The sequence below is a fragment of the Erpetoichthys calabaricus genome, chromosome 8 (assembly GCF_900747795.2).
Source record: "Erpetoichthys calabaricus chromosome 8, fErpCal1.3, whole genome shotgun sequence".
Lineage (NCBI taxonomy): Eukaryota > Metazoa > Chordata > Cladistia > Polypteriformes > Polypteridae > Erpetoichthys > Erpetoichthys calabaricus.
Genome location: NC_041401.2, coordinates 23,369,333 through 23,393,876, shown reverse-complemented (window position 1 = coordinate 23,393,876; position 24,544 = coordinate 23,369,333). Strand labels below are relative to the sequence as shown.

Genomic DNA, 24,544 nt, shown 5'->3' with positions numbered 1-24,544 from the left:
TATTTAAGACTTTCAGATTACCGTAACCTTATTTTTAACTGACAGACAATTGCAGGTACAGCAAAAATTCAGAAAATCGTCTACACTATTGAGACAGGAAATGGAAAGACAAAACCTACAAATACACTTACTGCATAAACACCATGACCTGTAGAGGGCACCATGGAGCCCTTAACCTCACACACAAGTCCCAGGTTCAAATGAGAATGTATTTATCTGCAAAGGCTTCTCTGCAAGGTTTGCACAAACACAATGCAATTCTTTTCCCTTCTCTCTTTCCCTCCATTCCTTCCAGTTGAGTGTTGTTGTCATCCATGCTGGACTCCAGCTCACGTGGGTTAGGCAGAGTGGCTCCTTTAATCCAAGACACAGGAACACTTCTAGTTCTAGGACGTTGCATGTGGGAAGCACTTCTAGGTCAGGTCGAAGCCCCACAAAAGGGGGTGGGGGGGGGCGCTAATCCATGCAGCACCCATCAGGGCTGCCCCACGGGACTGCAGTTCTCAGTATGCCCTGTGGGTGTGTGTACAGGTACCTCAGCCCAGGGATGCTGCCATCTATCATGTATATAGTCCTGACAGGTCATCTCCCCCTGTTCCTCTATTTTACTGGCCTGCTAACCATGTAAGCATCTTCGGTCCATCCCCATCAGGATGCCAGCGTACCCATTTCCATATTGGTATCTCCTGATAATCTCCTTCTAGAAGCAGGGAGCTCCCTGCCTTTCTTCCTGCCCACTCACTTTCTAACTTGGACCCATCCTGGCAGGGATGCCAGCCCACGCACCTCTTGAATAATGGTGTCAGACAAATAAGTAAATGTCATGGCATAACATCACACAAGACACACAGTTTGAAAAGAAAAATACACACACACACACACACACACAAGTGTGTATTACAGAATTCCAAGCCTCACAGCAAACAAAACACAACACACATAGCATTGCAATACTCCAAAAACTCAAGTCTGCATGTCTCTCTCCAGGTCTCTGTGTGTGGTTTCCTCCTTGTGCTCCGTTTTCCACCCACAGTCCAAAGACATGCAGGTTAGGCGAATTGGCGATCCTAAACCGGCCCGTGTGGTGTATGTGTTGTGTGTGTGTTTACCCTGTGATGGACTGGCGTCCTTTCCAGGGGTTTGTTCCTGCCTTGCTGCGCCTATGCTAATTGGGATAGGCCCTAGCAGACCCCCATGACCCTGTTCAGGTGTATGCAGGTTAGAAAATGACTGACTGACTGGTCTATGGAGGGGCCGAGTGGTTTGATTTAGACCGATGATTGCCAATGCAATAGTTACTTGCAAATGACATATAAACACACCTAAAAATTATAATTAATGAGAACCTGGGAAAATACATTTCCAAAAGGAGATTACAGGACGGTAAAAACCTGAGCTTTAACCCTTAATTCTTTGATCATCACAATAATCCTGATAACTTCTTCCACTTGTTCATCCACACTGCACTCTGTGGATTATCTCTGCATCTAATTGTCTCTTTTTATGATCTTTTATTATTATTTTTGTAATCCCAGTGCTTTCATTTCTCAAAGACTGTTTAAATAAGCTTCAGTGTGCCCACTGCTGTCTAGACAGGCCCTGGTATCTGTAGCACAAATGAAAGGGATGACTTTTCCTGTATATGCTGCGCATTAATCGCACAGTGCATTTATTTCCTTTATTTTCAGTATGACTTACTTATCAAGATCTAAAGAAGTTTTCTAAAAATGGAGAACATTTCTGCAAGGAGCTCATGGGCATCTTCCAGCAAAGGTAAGCTGCTTTACGTTAATGACATTCACGCTGTAGTTTGTTGTCACATGTACACAGTCCAATGAGATTCTTAGCTACACTTTTAAACATGCTGCTTAGTGAAGGGTCCTTTATGGTTCTTTACTGGGTTGTGTGGTTCCTCGTAGCTCCATTACTTGGCAATGGACGTTCCAATCTAGGATGGGTTATTTGTATATGATGTTGGTTATTTGAGCTTTGAAAAACTTCCTAGTATGTGGGAACAAAAATGAATGTATGGCGGGCTACGTAGCAGGACACAGATTAAGAAAACCTCAACTTAGCCTGTGTGATTCTATGCAGCAGGAGTCCTTTTAACATCAGGAGCCATTGGTGTTTCATTACCCTGTCACCATCTAGTCCTGGTTATTTATTGTATGGAGCCTATTATGGATTGTTTTGTCTCGGTAGAGTTCTCTATTACTCAACTTTCCCCTTTTGTATTCTTTATTGTGCAAACTTTATCAGAATGCCTCAAATCCCATAGATTTAGCACAGTTTATAAGGTTATTGTACTTTATAACTTCTCCGCACTTTCCCTTCTCCCTTCTGATGGAGTTCAAAAGCTTCAGTTAATGTGGTTTATGATTTAATGATTTCAAAATGTAAAAGATGTCTCCTACTAATGCACTTAAGCTGCAGCATTGTGCAGCCATGAGAGACAGAGCGGTCTTTTGTGGCCCTTTGTGTAATGTCAGGCAATTACGGAGAGTGAAAGACAAGCAGGAGTCAAGTTACAACTCTGAATAATGTATCATTAATAATATTCATAAAATAATAACAATAAGCAAAGTACAAGTGAACATTGACAACCAAACAACCTAATAAATGCTGAATTTCAGTTTATTTCAGATAAATGCTATTAGTTTCAGGCGGCACACAGACTTGTAGTTACTTAACCCTTAAAAACCGCCGGAACCGGTTATAGTTGGTTCCCAATGCAATTTGCCAGCACGCTGGAGCCGAGTATATTCGACAATGTACATTCGTTGAACACTGCAACCAGCTATAGTCGGTTTCCATTGCAATTTGCCAGCACGCCGGAGTTGATCAGTGAGTGTCGTACATTCATTGAGTAGCCAGCTCATGACCACCGTCGCCCCCTTAGTGGATCAGCATGATTGTCCCTGGGATTCAGCTACTGCACAAGACTAGCTGCGAGCATTAGCATTAGCCAGTTCAAGCGCAGTTGGCTTGGTGATTTACTGAATTTGATCAATGGCGACAGTTGCATCTTGTACATATTGTTGCAGTAGTTTTTTTAATAGTTTTTACAGTTCATTGGCAGTGTGTAAAATGATCAGTGTTGCAGTAATTGTGATGCTCTTTGCATGAAAAAAATATGTTCCATTGAAATTTCACGTCTCTTGTTTTTGGTGAATTGTTACGTTTACTTAAAAGTGCAGCAAACAAGTATTTGGCATCCAGGGGGTGCATTAACCCCCCCAAGTATGTGGCAGTTTAAGGGTTAAACGTCTCTAGTCAGCTCATCACTTCTAGTCAGATTTCGTCAGGACAGGCCGCATGCCTGTCTCAATATGGCTGCCAAGTTGTGCTTTCTGCTTGTGTTTTTCTTTTCATGGCCATGGTGTCTGTGTCTGAGAGAGAGAGAGAAGGATAAAGTGACCACATTCACACATATTCTGTCCAAATCCTAAGGCCACTGGGGTGTTGTGGTAGAGAATGGCTTCTGATTCAAAACCAATCCCAAACAGCCCTACTTCAGACCAATGGGGGTCACACAATGTCTTTCACACCTGCCCCCAAAACCATTCATTGAGTTTAAGCTTTCCAGCTAGGTGGCCGTCCTTCTAGGTGGCCTTCCTGTCCTACAGAGAATCACTTGCCTGCAATAAAATGACACTACCTTCCTTGGTTCTGTCCTAAAGACCAGGGGGGAATTAGACATGAAAGTGTTGCTCTTCTCATCAATGAAATAAAACTCTAATATTACATTTGCTTTGTCTGACTTACATAATATTTATAAACGTATATATAAAATTTCTCACCACAACAGGGTCTAAATAAATAAATGTTCTTCCTGGAACCTTCATGTGGAAATAGTTCCCCTATGACATTGCTCTAAAGAAGCACTCTGACACTTTTATTTTATAACATTTACATTTACATCATTTAGCAGACGCTCTTATCCAGAGCGACTTACAACAGTGTTTGTTAGTTTTTTTCGCATACCCCTTGGGGTCAGAGCGCAGGGGTCAGCCATTGTACAGCGCCCCCTGGAGCAATTACAGGTTAAGGGCCCTTGCTCAAGGGCCCAGCAGAGTAGGATCTCTTTTGGGCACTGACGGGGATTCGAACCGGCAACCTTCGGGATACCAGCACAGATCCTTAGCCTCAGAGCCACCACTCTGCCACGTTTGTAAGCGTGCACACGTCCTCCACGGAGTAGTGACAGAAGCAAAAACGAAGATAACAAGTACAACTTGGGCCGTGAATACAGCAGCACAAACGAGAACCAACACCATGAGCTGGATGCACAGTGACATGGAGGATGACACCTAAGCTGTGTTGGGTTTACATAAGCAAAGAACTATTCTGGGAACAAAAGACTTCACCCCTTTGCTTATTCATCTGTCCACTTTATACCCTGCTTATTTACTTTATGGTTGCAATGGTTGCTCAAAATGGAAGCCCTAACCTTCACATAACATACAGTGTATTCAGAAAGTGTTCAGAGCCCTTCTCTTTCCGCACCATTTATTGTGTTGAAGGTTTCATTGTAAATGGAGAAATTTGTCATTTTTTGTCCACCAATCTACACTCAATAACCCACAATGACAAAGTGAAAGCATGTTTGAAGAAAACTGAAATTTCTCCTTCATCTTCAAGTATTCAGACCATAAGCTGTGGCACTCCACATTCTGATCAGGTCCATCCTGTGTTCTTTAATGTTGCTTGAGATGTGACTGAGACTGGATTGGAGTCCACTTGTGACCAACTGCATCGTCATTTTGAAAGGTGTAAATGTTATATGGACCCACAATGCACACTGCATGTCAGAATTTAAACTAGCCATGAAGTCCAAGGAACTCTTTGGATACTCCTGAAATCGAATTGTGATGAGGCACAGATCAGGGCAAGGGGATAAAACTATTCCCAAAGCTTTGAATGTTCTCAGGAGCACACTGGCCTCAATAATTGTGAAATGGAAGAAGTTTGAAACCATTTGGACTCTTCCTAGAGTTGACTATCTAATCAAACTGAGCAACCAGGTGAGAAGGACCTTGGTCGGGGAGGTGACCATGAACCCAATGGTAAGTCTAACAGAGCTTCAGAAGTCCTCTACTGAGATAGGAGAACCTGTCCTGTCAGAAGGATGACCATCTCAACAGCACTCCATTAGTCTGGCACTGCCACTCTTGGGTAAAAGGCATATGACAGCCTGCTTGGAGTTTGCCAAACAGCATTTAAAGGCGTCTGAGAGCGTGAGGGACAAGAATCTCTGGTCTGATGAGACATAAATTGAACTCTATGGGCAGAACTCCAAGCACTGTGTCTGGTGAAGACCAGGCACCACTCGTCACTTGCCTAATCCCATCCCAACTGTGAAGCATGGCGATGGCAGCATTATGCTATGGGGGTGCTTCTCAGCGGCAGGGAAAGAGAGAGTGGTTAGAATGGAAGGAAGAATGAATACAGCCAAATACGGAGCGTTCCTTGAAGAAAATCTGCTTCAGCATGCATGCCACCTTAGACTGGGGCAACTGTTAGAACAGAAGAAATCTGACAAATGAGAGGAAACCATTCAGTCCGTCAAGCTCGTTTGTTTAACTCATAGATAAGCTGTCCTAATATCTCATTCACATTGTTTTTAAAGGTTTACAAGGTTTCTGCTTCAGCTCCATGTCTCAGTAGTTTGTTCCGGAGTCCCACAACTCTTTGCATAAAGAAGTGCTTCTTGGCTTCAGTCCTAAATGCACGTCCCCTTAATTTTCATGATTTAAATAACAAGAAGAAGTAGAAGAAATAGTAGTAATAGGAGCCCTCAGACTTATAAAGAAAGGAATGGAGAAATACGGTATACCCAAGAGATCTCGGGTAACATCAAAATACAAGGATCACAATAAAGATCACACTACTTGGAACATGTCATATCCTAAGAAAGGCGCTCTCCGTTAAATAGACTTGTACCTCGTTCTACCCGTAGGCCCAAGGAATGAACCCGGTTATTATGTTGTATTATGGCATGATCTCAAACGGAATAGTGTGGTGTAGTGATTAAGACTTTGGTCATCAAACCCTGAGGTTGTGGGTTCAAATCCTGCTACTGACACTGTGTGACCCTGAGTAAGTCATATGACCTGCCTGTGCTCCAATTGCAAAAGCCAAAGGAAATGTAACCACCTGCAACATAAATGTTGTAAGTTGCCTTGGATAAAGGCATCAGTGAAATAAGTAAATTAATAATAATATGGAATTCATACAACATGCTAAATAATAGTGGAATCTCCAGCTGCTTCTTCCCTATATATATATCTGTCTGTCTGCTTTTCACGAGAGGACTACTTAACGCACAGATGTCAAACTCCAGGCCTGGAGGGCCGCGGTGGCTGCAGGTTTTCATTCTAACCTTTTTCATAACAAGTGTTTTAAGGATTCGGTCCCCTGAATTGATTCTTTTCTTCATTAAATGACAGCCAAGCAGAAATTAGATGTGAAACGAGCCAACAGATGACCAATTAAACTGGGGATTCAAACTCGAACCAGTTTCTTAATGAGATGCTGATTCTTGTTGTTAATTGAACCCGTCATTTAATTCCATGGCTTATTGCTGCTCTCGTTCTGCCACAGCAGACATTTCCAAAACTGTTGATTGTCTGTTTTACTGAGACCTTCACCCTTCTTTATTTTCAGCTATTGTGTGATGGGCACAGGGGAGCTGGGGGGTATTTTTCGTACGTGGATTACTCGTTTAGCCGGATGTAATTGTTGACGATTTGGCCTGATCCTGGATCTGTCGGTTTTTTGAAACTCTTGCTGGAAGTGTTGTCATAGCAACACATCCAAATCCACAAACCTGCTCGGAGCAGGTTTGTTCTTTGTAAACAAGGATTAGTTTACACACGTGATCAGTGACGGTGCGTGGAAGTCATCCAGTCATGGCTTCGCCGTTCATGAATGAGCAACCAATTGATATTGGTGCGCAAATTATACAAAGAGATTTTCATATAGAGTGGGTTTGGCGTGATCGGCAAGATCCTTTATTGCTCCTGGAGGAAATTCTGTACGAAAGATACCGCTTTAGCCGAGGGGGAATATTGTACCTCAAAGATTTATTAGCTCCGTATATTCGAAGTCAAACTCGGCGAAGTCGGGCTCTCACAACCACACAGACAGTAGGCATTGCTTTGAGGTTTCTTGCAAGGGGCACTTTTTTTATATACTGTAGGCGATGCGGAACATCTATCGAAAAGTGCAGTTTGCCAGGCAATTCGTGAAATCTGTTTGGCTCTGAAACATTACCTTCGGGTTTTCATAGTGTTTCCTGGACACCTGCGAGTGCAGACAATAAAAGAGGCGTATCATGCCATTGCAGGTAGGTAGTACACAGGCTAAAATACCCACAGTTCCATAAAGAATGCCACAATCAGCCTAACATTCTCATTACCAAGGATTTCCAAATGTGATTGGGGCACATGGGACTGATCAGAGTGGAGTTTGATCAAACATTATTTGGAAAATGAACCTCTCCTTCTGATGAATAATCAGACACAGTGTCTTCATCAAATATTTGACCTTCGTCAATATCTCGTTGGTCAGACACAGGTTCAAGGGATATGACATTCCCTGCAACTGACCCAAAAAAAAAGAGGGCTATATGGAACATACCTATGGCACACATTGAGGACAAATATATGCAATGACCATCCTTCACCTGAAATGAAGTGACCACTGCATCCTGCCACATGGTTCTGAGGAGGAGCTTCCCCCTGGAATGCCCTCAGAAACAGGGTGATGGGCATTTTGCTGGACATCCAACTCTTCTGCAGGGGTTAGGTCTGGACCGTCTGGACCTACTCCTGTTTTTTGCTTGTCTGCCTCCTTATTAGCTTTAAAATTAATGTTCTTTACATTATATATGATTCTTTATGTCAACAATTCTTTAAATAGTTATATACCAATATTTACCAGTTTGAAGTATATTCTTGTACTTCACTTTAACCTGTTCCCATGTTCTCCTTGTGCTCACGTTTGATCTGGAATTATAACATATTAACTAATAATTAATCTGACACATAGGAAATGAAACGCTGCATTCAGTAAGTACAATGCACACTACTTAGCGTTTAATTTGACGGCCACTTTTTGCCAGCCGTCTTTTCTGGTCTGGGCTGTTTTTGCAGTGTTACCCCTTGTGCATATTAAATCTTGAAATTCTTCATGTCTTTCGAATAAAAGGTCTTGTGCCGCATGTGTGAAAAAAAAATGCGCCCATTCTTTTGTCATTTTGTTACAGCCTATCAAAGACTTGCTGATCATGTTTTCTAGACTCAATATATATGGGCTGTTCACTCAGCACGGGCGCGCAGATTCATCTCGTATGATTAGATCCAGCTACACTAATCTAATACACAGCTGCATTTGAAAAACCGACTTATCTGGATGAGTTTCACTGGCATTAACTCATCCAAGATGAGGCACCTGATCTCGGATGATTTAAGCGAAGTACGAAAAATACCCCCCTGGTCATGTGGCTTCTTGTTTTGTGTCTCATTATTGTTTGGCTGCTAATTAAGGACAAAGAAACAACTAAGGGGTCTGAGTCACATCAATTAAAACAAAGGCAAAAGAAGTTAATTAGCAGCAAAAACTGATCACTAATTAAGGAGACGGTTAGAATGAAAACCTGCACCCACTGCGGCCCTCCAGAACCGGAGTTCGACACCCCTGACTTAACGGATTTAGATCAAGTTTTTTTTCTATAATTTGCCTGAACATTCCAGTTGATTTTACGACTTGTTTCATCGTGCTAAGTATCATAGTTCTCTTGTGGTACCGCTTTATTTGAGACTCATTGGGCTGTGGGGGCTCCAGCCTTGGGGCATGTACCTTACATCTGCTTAGCTAGAGAACGAGAGAACTACTTCACGGATTTAGATGGGGTTTTTCTATAATTTGCTTGAACATTCCAGTTGATTTTCAGACTTCTGTCATCATGCTAAGTATCAGAGTTCACTTGTGGCAGCGAATCCAAGACAGAGGCTACGGGCCAAGGGGAAGGGGAAGCGTGACATCAGGAGTCTGGAGCTGCATGGTGCCCTCCTCGCTCACAGGCCAGCCTCGGGGCGTGTACCTTAACTCCGCTTAGCTAGCAAATGAGAGAACTACTTAACAGATTTAGATCGGGTTAATTCTATAATTTGCTTGAACATTCCGGTTGATTTCTGACTTCTCTCATCGCGCTAAGTATCATAGTTCACTTGCAGGAGTGATATATTCGCACTAATCCGAGACGGAGGCTGCAGGCCAAGGGGAAGTGGGCGGGGCCTTCCTCACTCACGCTCCAGCCTCGGGGCGTATCTTACCTCCGCTTAGCTAGCGAACGAGAGAACCACTTAATGGATTTAGAGCGGGTTATTTCTTTAATTTACTTGGACATTCTGGTTGATTTCTGACTTCTCTCATCGCTCTAAGAATCATAGTTGGCTTGCGGCAGCGAATCCGAGACAGAAGCTGCGGGCCGAGAGGAGGGTGGAAGAGTGACGTCAGGAGTAGGGAGCCACACGATGCCCTCCTCGCTCATGCGCCAGTCTCCGTTCGAGTCGATGTACCTCTCGCCATGTGTTGAAGCATACCTCCCCACCACTAGCTAGCAATACCTGTTTGTTCATTGATTTTTAAAGTTTGTCCTTTTTCACTGCTTCACGGGCAGAACAAATCTTGGGATTAATGTATGGTCATTGCTGTGTCCCCTCTTATACTATATGGTGTATAGAAAGTAATCATTTTGGGTGTTTTAGATGAGTTGTATCTTAATTTTATTGCAGAATTTGCTATATCTAAGTAAATATCATCTTTAATAATATCTTAAATATCATCACATCTTCAACCTGAGCCTGGAACAGGGGAGAGTCCCGAGGCTTTGGAAAACATCTTGCATCACCCCAGTCCCAAAGGTATCACGTCCTAGTGAGCTGAATGACTTCCGGCCTGTTGCTCTGACGTCACATGTGATGAAGACCATGGAGCGGCTGCTGCTTCACCACCTGAGGACAAAGGTTCAACACGCCGTCGACCCTCTGCAGTTCGCATATCAGGAGAAGGTGGGAGAGGAGGATGCCATCATCTGTATGCTACACTGATCCCTCTCCCACTTGGACAGAGGCAGTGGTGCTGTAAGAATTATGTTTCTAGACTTCTCTAGCGCTTTCAACACAATCCAACCTCTGCTCCTTAGGGGCAAGCTGACAGAGATGAGAGTAGATTCATACCTGGTGGCATGGATTGTGGACTATCTTAAAGACCTCAGTATGTGCGTATCAGGAACTGCATGTCTTACATTGTGGTCAGCAGCACAGGAGCACCGCAGGGGACTGTACTTTCTCCGGTCCTGTTCAGCCTATATACATTGGACTTCCAATACAACGCGGAGTCCTGCCACATGCAAAAGTTCGCTGACGACACTGCTATCATGGGCTGCATCAGGAGTGGGCAGGAGGAGAAGTATAGGCACCTAAACAAGAACTTTGTTAAATGGTGCGACTCAAACCACCTACAACTGAACACCAGCAAAACCAAAGAGCTGGTGGTGGATTTTAGGAGGCCCAGATCCCTCATGGACCCCATGATCATCAGAGGTGACTGTGTGCAGAGGGTGCAGACCTATAAATACCTGGGAGTGCAGCTGATAAATTAGACTGGACTGCCAATACTGATGCTCTGTGTAAGAAAGGACAGAGCCGACTATACTTCCTTAGAAGGCTGGCGTCCTTCAACATCTGCAATAAGATGCTGCAGATGTTCTATCAGATGGTTGTGGCGAGTGCCCTCTTCTATGCAGTGGTGTGCTGGGGAGGCAGCATTAAGAAGAAAGACGCCTCACGCCTGGACAAACTAGTGAGGAAGGCAGGCTCTATTCTTGACATGGAGCTGGACAGTTTGACATCTGTAGCAGAGCGACGGGCGCTGAGCAGGCTCTTGTCAATCATGGAGAATCCACTGCATCCACTAAACAGTGTCATCTCCAGACAGAGGAGCAGCTTCAGTGACAGACTGAGGAGATGGTTCCTCCCCCACACTATGCGACTCTTCAATTCCACCCGGGGGGGGGGGGTAAACGTTAACAATATTCAAAGTTATTGTCTATTTTTACCTACATTTTTATCACTCTTTAATTTAATATTGTTTTTTGTATCAGTATGCTGCTGCTGGAGTCTGTGAATTTCCCCTTGGAATTAATAAAGTATCTATCTATCTATCTATCTATCTATCTATCTATCTATCTATCTATCTATCTATCTATCTATCTATCTATCTATCTATCTATCTATCTATCTATCTATCTATCTATCTATCTATCTATCTATCTATCTATCTAAATACTTAAGAGAGACTTCACCTGATATTTAAATAACTTACATCTGATGTCATAGGTTTAGTTTGACTCACTTACTCTATTTTCATAGGCTTGCTTGGTTTCTTGTTCAGGTTTCAGCATGCAACATCCTTTCATTGTTGCCGACTCTCATCTCTCCTTTCTAATTTTATTAATCCCTCTGGTCAATTAAAGGTTATGTAAAATGAATTTCTTCAGCCTTGTTGCCCTATACTGCATTGTGGTGGGTTTAGCGAAGTAGCAAGTGTTGGTGCGTTCTGTGAAAGGCGAAGTATTAAATGTAAATGGGTTTGTTTCTATTATTTTTTTACCAATTATTTGAACATTGGTAAAAAAGGATAGATAGAAAAGGACAACTCCCTGGTTATGCATTTCTAAAACACCACAGGAAAAGGAGTCAGCTTTGTCAACACTGGGAGTGAAAACAGAAGAATAATATTTAAGAAAATGTGCATTTGAAATGATAAACATGTGACATTTCAACCAGGGTCCCTCTTCAAAGTAAGAAGAAAAAAAAATGTGTTTGTGCCTCGTCATTCTTAACCTTCACACTGACCATTCTCTTTTTTCTTTTCCTGCTATTGATTTTCCTGTGTCACGGTGTCACCTCCAGCACCTTTGAGATAAAGGGCATGGCGGGCCTGCTGATTGTTTTGTCAGACACTGACGCACACTGAATGTTCCATCCTGATGTTCTCTTTAAGGGCAGACCTGGAAATCAGCTACGCAAAAGGAATGCAAAAATTATCTGTCAAGCTGGCAAAAGTCACAAGCGGCATGATCAAAAAGTACGTAAGTAAGCAAGACAGAGAAATATACGCTGTACATTATATATGTACTGTTATGCAGTCCTGGTGTGTGTGTGGCCCATTCACAAATAGTTAATCACTTGTTTACTTTCTGGTGACATTTTTTTAAATATGTAACATGGTGGGCACAATGCCTATCCCAACAGCTCTTATTGTCTTTGATAAGGTGCCATGTGAGAGGTTGGGCATCAAACTTAAAGAAGTGGCAGTTCAGGGTGTAGTGTGTAGATGAGTGCAGAATTGGCACAGACACAGGAAGTAGAGGGTGATGGTAAGAGGAACCTCATCAGAACTGGCCGATGTTAAGAGTGGTGACCAGCAGGGGGCAGGGCTGGGGCTGCTCCTGTTTTTAATAAATTTATAAATAATTTAGGTAGGAATATAAGGAACAAGGTGGTTAAGTTTCCAGATGATACCAAGATAGGTGGATTAGCAGATAATTTGGAATCCATTATATTATTACAGAAGGACTTGGACAGTATACAGGCTTGGGCAGATTTGTGGCAGATGAAATTTAATGTCAGTAAATGTAAAGAATTACACATAGAAAGTAAAAATGTGAGGTTTGAATACACAATGGGCGGTCAGAAAATCGAGAGTCCACCTTATGAGAAGGATTTAGGAGTCGTAGTGATCAACACTATCAACTTCCAGACAGTGTTCAGAAGCCATTAAGAATGCTAACAGAATGTCAGGTTATATAGCGCCTTGATGCGTGGAGTACAAGTCACAGGAGGTTCTGCTCAAGCTTTATAACACACCGGTGAGGCCTCATTTAGAGTCCTGTGTGCAGTTTTGATCTCCAGGCTACAAAAAGGACATAGCAGCACTAGAAAAAAGGTCCAGAGAAGAGCGACTAGGCTGATTCAGGGCTACAGGGGATGAGTTAGGAGGAAAGATTAAAAGAGCTGAGCCTTTACAGTTTAAACAAAAGAAGATGAAGAGGTGACATGAATGAAGTGTTTAAAATTAGGAAGGGAATTAGTCTAGTGGATCAAAATGAGTTCATCAAGAACACGGGGACACAACTGGAAGGGTAAATTTCACACAAACATTAGGAAGTTTTTCTTTACCCAGAGAACGATAGACACTTGGAATAAGTGACCAAATAGTGTGGTAGACAGTAAGACTTTAAGGACTTTCAAAACTCAACTTGATGTTATTTTAGAAGAAATAAGTGCGTAGGACTGGCAAGCTTTGTTGAGCTGAATGGCCTGTTCTCGTGGAGATTGTTCTAATGTTCTAACAGTTTGGATTCAAGGCAGAGATCAGCCCTAGGAGGGCTGCCAGTCCGCCACAAGGCAAACTTAGACGGGGTACAGTTAGAGCCACTAATTCACCTACCTGATATATTTTGGGGATGTGAGAAATAAAACAGTACTGGAGAAAATGGAAAGAATAAGCAAACAGCAAGCAGACCAGACCATCTCAGGACTGTAGAGCAAATGTGAGGGAGCAGTGCTATTTACAAATAGAATACGGTCCAAAATAAAGCAGTCGATTACATAAAATGGGAAGGTACACAGTGAATACACCAAAAGTGGCTCACCCCTCCAAGGCTTTGGGCTGTTGCACATTTAAGACAGCAGCCACAGCATCTACACTTCAGATCAGGTAATCCACTTGAAACTAAGCATGTTTACTTGGACGGGGAGACCATGTTGGAAAAAAATTGGGTTACTACAGTAAGAGGTGTTGGTGAGGCCATCGGGGCTCTGTGGTCTGTGTGTGGATCCCAACACCCCACTGCAATGACCAGAACACTATGCTGTAAAAGTGGTGCCATTCTTTGGATGAAACATTAAAACGAGGTCTTGGTCTTCTGTGGGCATAAAAGGGGATTTCCTGATGTCCTGGATAAATTGCACATCACAGCCTGATCACTTTGGCCCCTTATTGGCTAACTGTCTCTCTCTTTTATCTCTTCATCACCCAATAGCTCATGTGTGGCAAGCTTACTGGCGCAGGAATGGCTGCCATTGCATCATCCAGGTGGATGCTGCACATTGATGGGGGCTGAAGTGGCTCCCCACTCTCTGTGTAAAGTGCTTTGAGTAGCTAGAAGAGCACTAGATACACTGCAAAAAATGAATATGCCAAAACTAAACAAGAAAAAAACTTTAATGGGTGTTGTTTTGCTTTTATTTAGCAAAAAAGTCTGCCAATGCAAGGCAGAGATCAACCTTAGGAGGGCTGCCAGTCCACCACAAGGCAAACATAAAGGGGGTACAGTTAGATGAGGGTAAACAAAATTTACTTGACGAGATTTCTTAAAGTACACTACCTCCCATCTCCGACTCACCTGAATAAGGGAGTGCGGTCCCTTTTATTACAAATCCAGGAGTACTTCCAGTGCCAGGGTGACTGCCCGATGAAAGCTCTTACGGGTAGCACGGAATTCCATAATAGGGAGCTGGTCACCCTACTGCACCCTCTCGTGGCACCCAGTGACCCCAGCAGGACTGCTCTACTGGCTTCTTACTGTGCACTGACCTCCGGGACTGCTGCCATCTAGTGTGTTGGGGGAATAAAAAACCTCCAGCACTTCTTCTCTTGTTAACATGCAGTCTGTTCACCCTTTCTGGTCCTTCCTTCCAGGTCTGTTCCCTCTCCTGGCCGGGATGCCCGTCCAGCCCTTGTGTCATCTACGATAGATAGATAGATAGATAGATAGATAGATAGATAGATAGATAGATAGATAGATAGATAGATAGATAGATAGATAGATAGATAGATAGATAGATAGATAGATAGATAGATAGATAGATAGATAGATAGATAGATAGATAGATAGATAGATAGATAGCATGGCAGTGAGAAGAAGCAATCAGATGTACCAGCAGTGTTACCAGCCAGGATGTAGGTGGAGGGGCACTGCAGAAGCTTGTGCCTTGGGACTGGTAGTCCAGAAACAATGGATAGAAATCATTTATTCGCCTGGGTGTTTAGCATAGTGGATGGACTACCGAGATTGAGAAGCATCCCCTATGGTGAGCCCCTTGGGAGGCCAGATATGTGGGGGACTGGTTTCCATATGTAGGTTGTTCGCCGATATAATATTGGTGGCAGCATCCCTTATGGTGAGCCTCTGTATGGACACTTGCAGGGCAGTATGAGAGACATGGTCTTAAAGGGCTGCCCTGTTGGTTTCCATGGGGCCACCAGGGGGAGTTAGTGGGAGATGATTGCTCTGTTCCCGGGTGGTTACACCTGACCTGGAAATGCTTCCCAGATACAATTATTTAGGCACTGCATGTCCTCCTGGGTCAGGTTTAAAAGAGAGTGTTCCACTTTGCCCTGGAACTCAGTGTCAAGAGAAGAGAAGGACAAAACTTTCCTGGGAGGAGTGAAGGAGAAAGAAAAGAAAAGAAAAAGACTGAATTGTACTAATTAAAAACACTTCTTTCAACCCGCTACAGTGTCTTTGTAGCTGACACACCCTACAGGCCACACGTTGTTTGTTGTTTTACAAGGAGAACACATGTAGCTAGACTGTCTGACTTAAAGTACGGTTTACTATAATTTAATACATGCACCCACTGTTTGGTACAGTTATAATATGTTAAATCATCTCTATAAACAGCACCGTCAGAAAGTATTCAGACCTCTTCACTTTTTGTTATGTTGTAGCCTTTTGCTGAAAACATCTAAATTAATTAAGGAGACTGTGGAAGATTGTGGGTTCGCTTCCCGGTTCCTCCCTGTGTGGATAGCGCTTTGAGTACTGAGAAAAGCGCTATATAAATGTAATGAATTATTATTATTATTATTATTAATTTTTTCCTCATCAAGCTGCACTAAATATCTCAGAATGGCAATGCAAAACAGGATTTTAGAATTGTTTGCAAATTTATTTAAAATAAGAAAAGCTAAACTATCCCAAGAACCCAGTAGTCACTCTGGCTGAGCTCCAGAAATCTTGTGTGAAGATGTTAGAAACATTCAGTAGGACCACTCACACTACAACACCCTACCAATCAAGGCTTTATGACAGAGTGTCCAGACAGGAGTCTGTCCTCAGTAAAAGACACATGGAAGCCTTCTTGGCATCTAAAGGACTCAAAGACTGTGAGCAGTAAGAGCAGTTGGTCTGATGAAACCAAGATCGAGCTGATTGGCCTCAGGTCTAAGTGTCATGTTTGGAGGAAACCAGGCACCTCTCATCATCGGCACAACGTTATACCAATGGTGAAGCATGGTGGTGGTGACAGTCTCATGCTGTTGGGTTGTTTTTTAGAGGCAGGGATTGGGAGAGAGACAAGGTTGAGGGAAAGCTGAATGGAGCAGAGTACAGAGATATCCATAATGAAAACCAACTCCACAGAGCTGTGGACCTCAAAGTGAGCAGAAGGTTCAATGACCCTAAGCACAAATCAAAGATAACACAGCAGTGGCTTAAGGTCAACTCTGGGAATGTTTTTGAGTTGCCCAGCCAGAGCTCAGACTTAAACCCAATCGAACATCTATGGAGAGACCTGAAAAGAGCCGTCAACCAATGGTCTCCATCCAACCTTAGAGAGCTTGAGAGGATCTGCAGAGAAGAAGGCCAGAAAATCCCCAAAACCAGGTGTGCAAAACTTGTCACGTCAAACCCAAGACGTATTCGGGCTGGAACTGCGGACAAAAGGACTTCAACTAAGTACTAAGTCTGAATAGAAGTGTCATTGGGATGTTTCAGTTTTATTTTTAATTAGTTTGCAAAAATTTCTAAAGTCCTGTTTTGCTTTGACATTCTGGAGTTCTACATGTTGCTTGGTGGAGGAAAAAAGTGAATTTAACTAACTTTAGCACAAAGCTGCAACAGAACAAAATGTGTAAAAAGTCTAAATACTTCCCGAAGGCGCTGTATTTAGTCGGCAAAACTATTGCATCTCTTGTTTCTGACAGTTTGAATGCAATAAACTAAAAAGGTCCTTGGTGGCCTCCACTCAGGAAAAAGTAGTCAACAGGATACAATTAACCAATAGGAAAAGGTTCCGCCCACTGTTTTTGATTGACATGTGACAAATTCTGCTTGAAGGCCAAGCAGGTTTGAGGCCTTGCTTTTACTACACAGGACAAGCTTCAGAATTAGCCCATGGCTCTGTCGAATTCTGCAGTCCAGTGCCCCCGCCAATACAGGGCATCATGCAGCCATAAAGAGCTGAAGCCTGGCACAGCCTTCAGCTGGGGCACTGGGCATATCACTAACCTTGTTATCAATCTGTTCAGCTGCACTTACAATGCATGGAACCACGTGTCCGAGGAGATGGAGTCGACGGCCGACCTCCATCGGTAAGTCAGCACTGTAGTGCTCATATCAGTGATGCCATGATCAATGCCAACTGCCCTCTCTAAATGTTATTGCTCTGTTTTCAGAAAATTAGGTCTTGCCTTCCTAGCTGAAGCCATTCCACCCATTCGGCAGATCGCTGATGAGCATAACAAGAAGAAAAAGCCTGTAGGTATTGTAAACTTTTAAAAGAACTTTTAACTGGGCCTTTTTTGAGGGATCTTAAGGTAAAGTAGTGGTAATCAACACATACGTGTACAGAGTACAGTGAAGTTCTTACTTGCATGTCCGACCAACATAAAGTAGTGGCCAAAGGTTTTGAGAATGGCACAAGGGTTGGTTTTCACAAAGTTTGCTGCTTCCGTGTTTTTAGATCTTTTTGTCAGATGTTTCTATAGTGTACTGAAGTAGAATGACACGCATTTCATAAGTTTCAAAGGTTTTTACTGACAATCACATGAAGTTTATGCAAACAGTCAATTTCGGAAGTGTTCGCCCTTCTTTCTTTTTCAAAACCTCTGCAGTTCTCCCTGGCAGGCTGTCAATCAGCTTTTCGGCCCAATCCTGACTGATGACAGCAGCCCGTTCTTGCATCATCAATGTTTGGAGTTTGTCAGAATTGGTGGATTTTTGTTTGTCCACTCGCCTCATGAGGATTGACCACAAGTTCTCAATGGGATTAAGATCTGGGGAGTTTCCTGGCCATGGACCCCAATTTTCCCTGAGCCACTTAGTTATCACTTTTGCCTTATGGCCCGGTGCTCCATCATGCTGGAAAAGGCCTTGTTGGTCACCAAACTGTTCTTGGATGGTTGGGAGAAGTTGCTCTCGGCGGATGTTTTGGTCCCAATTCTTTCTTCATGGCTGCTTTCTTAGGCAAAATTATGAGTGAGCCCTGCACTGCCTTGGCTGAGAAGCAACCCTACACATGCTCAGGATGCTTTACTGTTGGCCTGACACAGGACTGATAGATAGATAGATAGATAGATAGATAGATAGATAGATAGATAGATAGATAGATAGATAGATAGATAGATAGATAGATAGATAGATAGATAGATAGATAGATAGATAGATAGATAGATAGATAGATAGATAGATAGATAGATAGATAGATAGATAGAAAAGGCACTATATGCCGATAATTTGTTTTTCTGTCTTGCCATTATAAGTGACTGCGTTGAAGGGCGAGTTAGCACTGAGAGCGTCATGGGGTGGGACGGAGAGAGGATGTGCGCAGTAGGAGTAACGATTGCGTGAGAGGTGTGGAGATGAGCGGTCAAGGCTGAACAATGCGTACACGACTGAAGAAGTTATAAAAATACAATAGAGAGATTAGAGGAGGAGGAGAGCACAATGCAGAGGCTTCCATCTGCTTTTGGAGAGGGACATGTGCAATACAATACAATTTTATTTTGTATAGCCCAAAATCACACAAGGAGTGCCACAATGGGCTTTAACAGGCCCTGCCTATTGACAGCCCCCCAGCCTTGACTCTCTAAGAAGACACGGAAAAACTCCCAAAAAAAATCCCTTGTAGGGAAAAAATGGAACAAACCTCGGGAAAGGCGGTTCAAAGAGAGACCCCTGTCCAGGTAGGTTGGGCGTGCAGTGGGTGTCAAAAATAAAAGGAGTAAATACAATACAATACATAGAAGAGATCACGAGTAATCCTCAATACAATATAATAGTAAAATAAAAATATTACAAGTACAGGGCAGAATTTAACAGTAGATGATATCACATAAAAGTATAATAATAGGATAATGTTAATTTACTATAAAAGACTATTCATTTCAGCTCAAGGTTATTCCTATGACCAGTCCAGTGACTTCCTCAGGATAAAATGGTGACATCTGAGACTGTGATTTCATGATTTTGCAGTAAGAAGTCAAGCAAAATGACACTTTTTATTGGCTAACTAGAAAGACTTCAATATGCAAGCTTTCGTGGCAACTCAGGCCCCTTCTTCAGGCAAGAAACTGGAGTTCCCTGTGTTTATATACACACTAGGACAAGTAACAACATTGGTAAACCTTTAAGTGAGACATCTTCAATAAGATGCTGCAGATGTTATATCAGATGGTTGTGGCAAGCGCCCTGTTCTACGCCGTGGTGTGCTGGGGAGGCAGCATTAAGAAGAAGGACGCCTCACGCCTGGACAAACTGGTGAGGAAAGCAGGCTCTATTGTAGGTATGGAGCTGAACAGTTTGACATCCATGGCAGAGCGACGGGCGCTCAGAAGGCAGTATCATCTCCAGACAGAGGAGCAGCTTCAGCGACAGACTGCTGTCACCGTCCTGCTCCACTGACAGACTGAGGAGATCATTCTTCCCCCAGACTATGCGACTCTTCAATTCCACCTGGGGTGTTAAACGTTAACATTATTCAAAGTTATTGTCTGTTATACCTGCATTTTTATTGCTCTTTAATTTAACATTGTTTTTGTATCAGTATACTGCTGCTAGAGTATGTGAATTTCCCCTTGGGATTAATAAAGTATCTATCTATCTATCTATCTATCTATCTATCTATCTATCTATCTATCTATCTATCTATCTATCTATCTATCTATCTATCTATCTATCTATCTATCTATCTATCTATCTATCTATCTATCTATCTATCTATCTATCTATCTATCTATCTATCATAAAAAGAAGACACAACAAGCATAAAGGGTTGGGGTTTTCCGGCCCCGTATACTGTAAATAATAAAACCCGATCAGAAAATTGTTCACAACAATATGCATCAGACAACAAGACGGCGGACTGGGGGAATCTTTATGGAGAGAGACCGGAAGTGAAAGTGAAGGCTGCTGGGAAGTTACCAAGATGGATGCTGGGATGTTGACGTCATCAGGGGTCGACAGAGGGAATGCGGAAGTGATATTCTATGGTTAGTTACTGGAGGCGACTTCATGGCAGTGGTGTTTCTTTCTTTCTGCTGAAAACAAAGAGAGAGAGGTTAGCACTCCGCCATTCCCTTCTGGCCTGAGGTTTCACGTAACAGTTTGGGTCCTTCCGCGGCTCCCTAAGCGCACGTGCGTGACACTATCTATCTTAAATGTAAAAAATGAATAGACCTCTTCAAGCAAAGATTCATTTAACAAGAGAGAAGAACAATGTAAGGTCAAGATCTTTGGATAAGATAACTGTCTAACAAAGTCTTTTGAAGTTTCTGATGAGTTTTTCCATATAATGTGGGTCTGTAGTCAGGTTGTTTGTTTCAGTCTCAGAGATGCAAACAATCCTCATACCCGGCCGTAAAACTTTTGTCTCTATTCAAACCATGTTGTAATGTATCAAATTTTAGCATGAGTTTGACTTCCCATTCTTTTCTCTCATTCTGAGTTCTGAAGTTGCCCATAAGCACTGCGACTTAAAGTCCCTTTCACAGTGTCCATGGCTGTTGAAGTGGGTCACTAACCTGTCTACAGATCCACATTGTATGAAAAAACTCATCAGAAACTTCAAAAGACTTTGTTGGACAGTTATCTTATCCAAAGATCCTGACCATACATTGTTCTTCTCTCTTGTTAATTGAATCTTAGCCTGAAGAGGTCTATTCATTTTTTACATTTAAGATGCCTCACTTAAAGGTTTACCAATGTTGTTACTTGTCCTAGTGTGTATATAAACACAAGGAACTCCAGTTTCTTGCCTGAAGAAGGGGCCTGAGTTGCCTCGAAAGCCTTGCATATTGTAACGTTGTTAGTTAGCCAATAAAAGGTGTCTGTCATTTTGCTTGACTTCTCACTACATTCATAATGGCTAACACGGTACAACACCCTAGTACGACATGATTTTAAAGTGAAAGTCTTTACCTTTTGAACAGTATACATGCCAAAAGCAATTTGTTTAATATTAAGAGAACTAATAACATCTTAGTTTTAATCACAGGTGAAATGTGATGGGTATTTATGTATGTATGTATGTAAGGCGGAGTGGTGGCTCTGAGGCTAGGGAACTGCACTGGCAATCGGAAGGTTGCCGGTTCGAATCCTGTAAATGCCAATAGGGACTCTGCAGTGTTGGGCCCTTAAGCAAGGCCCTTAACCTGCAATTGCTGAGTGCTTTGAGTAGTGAGGAAAGCGCTATACAGTAATCCCTCCTCCATCGCGGGGGTTGCGTTCCAGAGCCACCCGCGAAATAAGAAAATCTGCGAAGTAGAAACCATATGTTCATGTGGTTATTTTTATATATTTTAAGCCTTACAAACTCTCCCACACTATTATAAACATTTCCCGCACAATTATACAGCATAAACCCTTTGTATTCTCTTAGATATTAGGTAAGATTTGTTGAAATTATGTATGTAAACACAGTAAAACCTAAATATTATTTTAAAGATATCGAGCGTCTCCGATATCACATATGTTACAGCCATTACGACAGACAGGCCACCATCAATAAATACGTACAATGCAAGACAAATTGTATACAATAAAATGTGTGTACAGTGACACTAAACTATGTACATGTAATAAGTACTGTACGTAAATAATTAATTATGGTTACTCACCAACAATGACACGACGACTTGTCCGATAACGATGAGTTTAATTTTACTGCACAACAAAGGATAGCGTTACAGCTCTTCTAAAGGAGCCTCTTCAGGCGACTGTTTAGCACCGCCGTTGTTCTTCTTCCATCACTCTTCAATCCAAATCCCTAAAGCAGATTCCATCCAGACTACTGCCTTACAACGTCCACTTGCAACTCATTTTGTGCCCTGGTTAAAAGACACTGTGGCCGTAGATCTTATAAGCTTTTCCTCCTTTTTAAATAAAAAGAATCGTGGACTCATTAATGCTGTAATGGTGTCCTGCAGCGGTGTAGCTGTTTCCTTCCTTCAACATATCCAAAACTTTTACTTTTTCTGCAATCATTTGCATCTTCTGTTGGCGCTTGTGCACGTTAATGCTGAATGAGTGAGATTAGTACTTCCTGGTTAATGCAGCACTCTGTCGCGGAGCCAATCAGCAGCACACAGGAACTTAACCGCATGCTCTGATTGGGTAGCTTCTCAGCCATCCACCAATAGAGTCCCTTGTTTCAATTCAAATGCGTCCCTTGTTTGAATTCAAATGGGCAAATCAACTGAGGAAGCACACGTACTGTAGACCGCAGACATCCGCGAAGCAGTGAAAAATCCGCGATATATATTCACACATGCTTACATTTAAAATCCGCGATGGAGTGAAGCCGCGAAAGACGAAGCACGATATAGCGAGGGATCACTGTATAAATACAAAGAATTATTATTATTTGAGAGCTTAGTTTAACTCTGGCCAGGTTTTTCTTTCCACGGGTGCCGAGCGGCACTGTCACTCTGAACGGTGGTAAATCCTGTTGTTGTTTCGAAGCCCCCTGCAGGTCGAGCGGTTATGTTTTATTGTTGGTCATCAGGAAAGGCACTGCTGTATGTAAACTACAACTGACTGACTTGCTACCGTGTGCATCATTTGAGTATGTTGAAAGTACATATATATACAATTATTTTAACATTCTTTTTTTTTCCCCAGTTAGACATTGCTGTAGAGAAGACTGGAAAGCTTGTTGTCTGCAACTGGAATGAACAGATTAAGGTCAGACAATAAATTACCACCTGCTTTTATTACGTAGCTGTAACGATGGCTTAGGTAGAAGACAATGCGGTAAATTAAATAAATATGCACACACAGAATAAAAGGAAGAGCCTTTTGTGGTCTTGGTACAAATGAGGCTAAGCCAACTTACTGAAAGTGTGGTGTGCATGCCTAGAGCTGTCCACTCCATTCTGCTTGAGCTCACTATGGTCGATATTAAATGATACCCGAACACTGTTCATTTTGATGTTTTCTCCCATCCTTTATTTAGTAACTGATTACTTGTCACAATACCACATGTAGCCAACACTATCTCATGTGTTCCATGTTCTCACCACATGTCTACTTCATATTTCTCACACATTATCTTTCACTTTTGCAGGTTCTCCTGGCCTTCTTCTTGACAAGTAACTTCTCCCCTATCATGCCCCCCTTTCCTATTTTTCCTTCCCTCCATCAGGCAGACCCTTCTTTCTTTATCTCTACCTTCCACTACACGATGCTTCACTCTCTTTCACTCATTTCCCCAGTTTTAAGTTTAGACACAATTTCAATTTCTACTCACTCAGTTTCACTGCAGCCTCACGACAGAATGGGAGTGTGGACCAGCAATCTGACTCCAAATGTTTGCTTTTAGTCTAAAAGACCACTCTTGTCTTTATGAGATGACTTAGTTACAGTATAAGGTACTGTAATATGTGAGTTAGACTGACTATCGCTTGTAAAGCTTTGGGTTGTATTTCACTAGAAAGCACTATGACTACGGCTGATAGCGACCTTTTATTTGCAACCTCGGAGGTGAAGCAACATTTAACAAGTGTGCGCTTTATAATAAAACCTTAGGGGCTAGGTAGCTTTCAATTAGCATGTGTTACATAAATCTTTTGTAACCTCAGGGGAAAAGTAGCTTTCCTAAGTGGTGTTTCAGAATCAAACCTCAGAGGCTAGGCAGCTTCACATAATGTGTGTTACATTTACTGTATATACTTAAGTATAAGTTGGGTCTTGAAACCTGGAAAATTGATCATAAAATCAGACCCCGACTTACATGCCCATTCCTAAAATGTGACACTTACATTTTTTTTTACATCTTCTTGCCTCCTCCAATCTCACATCAGTTTCTGAGACGCATCAAATTTTGTTGAGGCAGCGCAGTTACCAATTTCTTTTGTTAATTCAACGACGTATAATTTAAAACCAGCTTCATATTTTCTTCTGATCGAATGCTCCATCGTAGATAAGGGATGCTCTTACGATAAAGGTGTATGAGGGGGTGAGATACAAAATACACAAACAGTGCAAACGTTGCTTTGGAATAGTTCAGGTATTACCGTGTGGTCACAGAGGCACAATACATAGAAAAAAAAGGCCATGTGCTCCATGGTTACTCTCTCAGGTTGGCGTTAGCATAACATAATCTCTTGTACCAATAGTGTGATCTTTCCGCATTCGACTTATACGACCGACATTATAAAATAACGGAAATTATACGGTAAAATCAAG

General features: G+C 42.3%; 1 protein-coding gene across 1 annotated transcript in view; it reads left to right on the top strand.

Annotated features, from left to right (window-relative positions):
- The first annotated feature begins 1,703 nt into the window (after positions 1–1,703).
- Positions 1,704–24,544, top strand: part of nostrin (nitric oxide synthase trafficking) — a 58,919-nt gene continuing 36,078 nt past the window's right edge. The window contains exons 1-5 of the mRNA XM_028806358.2: positions 1,704–1,773; positions 12,073–12,156; positions 17,389–17,451; positions 17,536–17,617; positions 22,979–23,041. Of these exons, the coding sequence (XP_028662191.2) occupies positions 1,754–1,773; positions 12,073–12,156; positions 17,389–17,451; positions 17,536–17,617; positions 22,979–23,041 (312 nt within the window). The 5' untranslated portion in view covers positions 1,704–1,753. The remainder of the gene's footprint in view (positions 1,774–12,072; positions 12,157–17,388; positions 17,452–17,535; positions 17,618–22,978; positions 23,042–24,544) is intronic.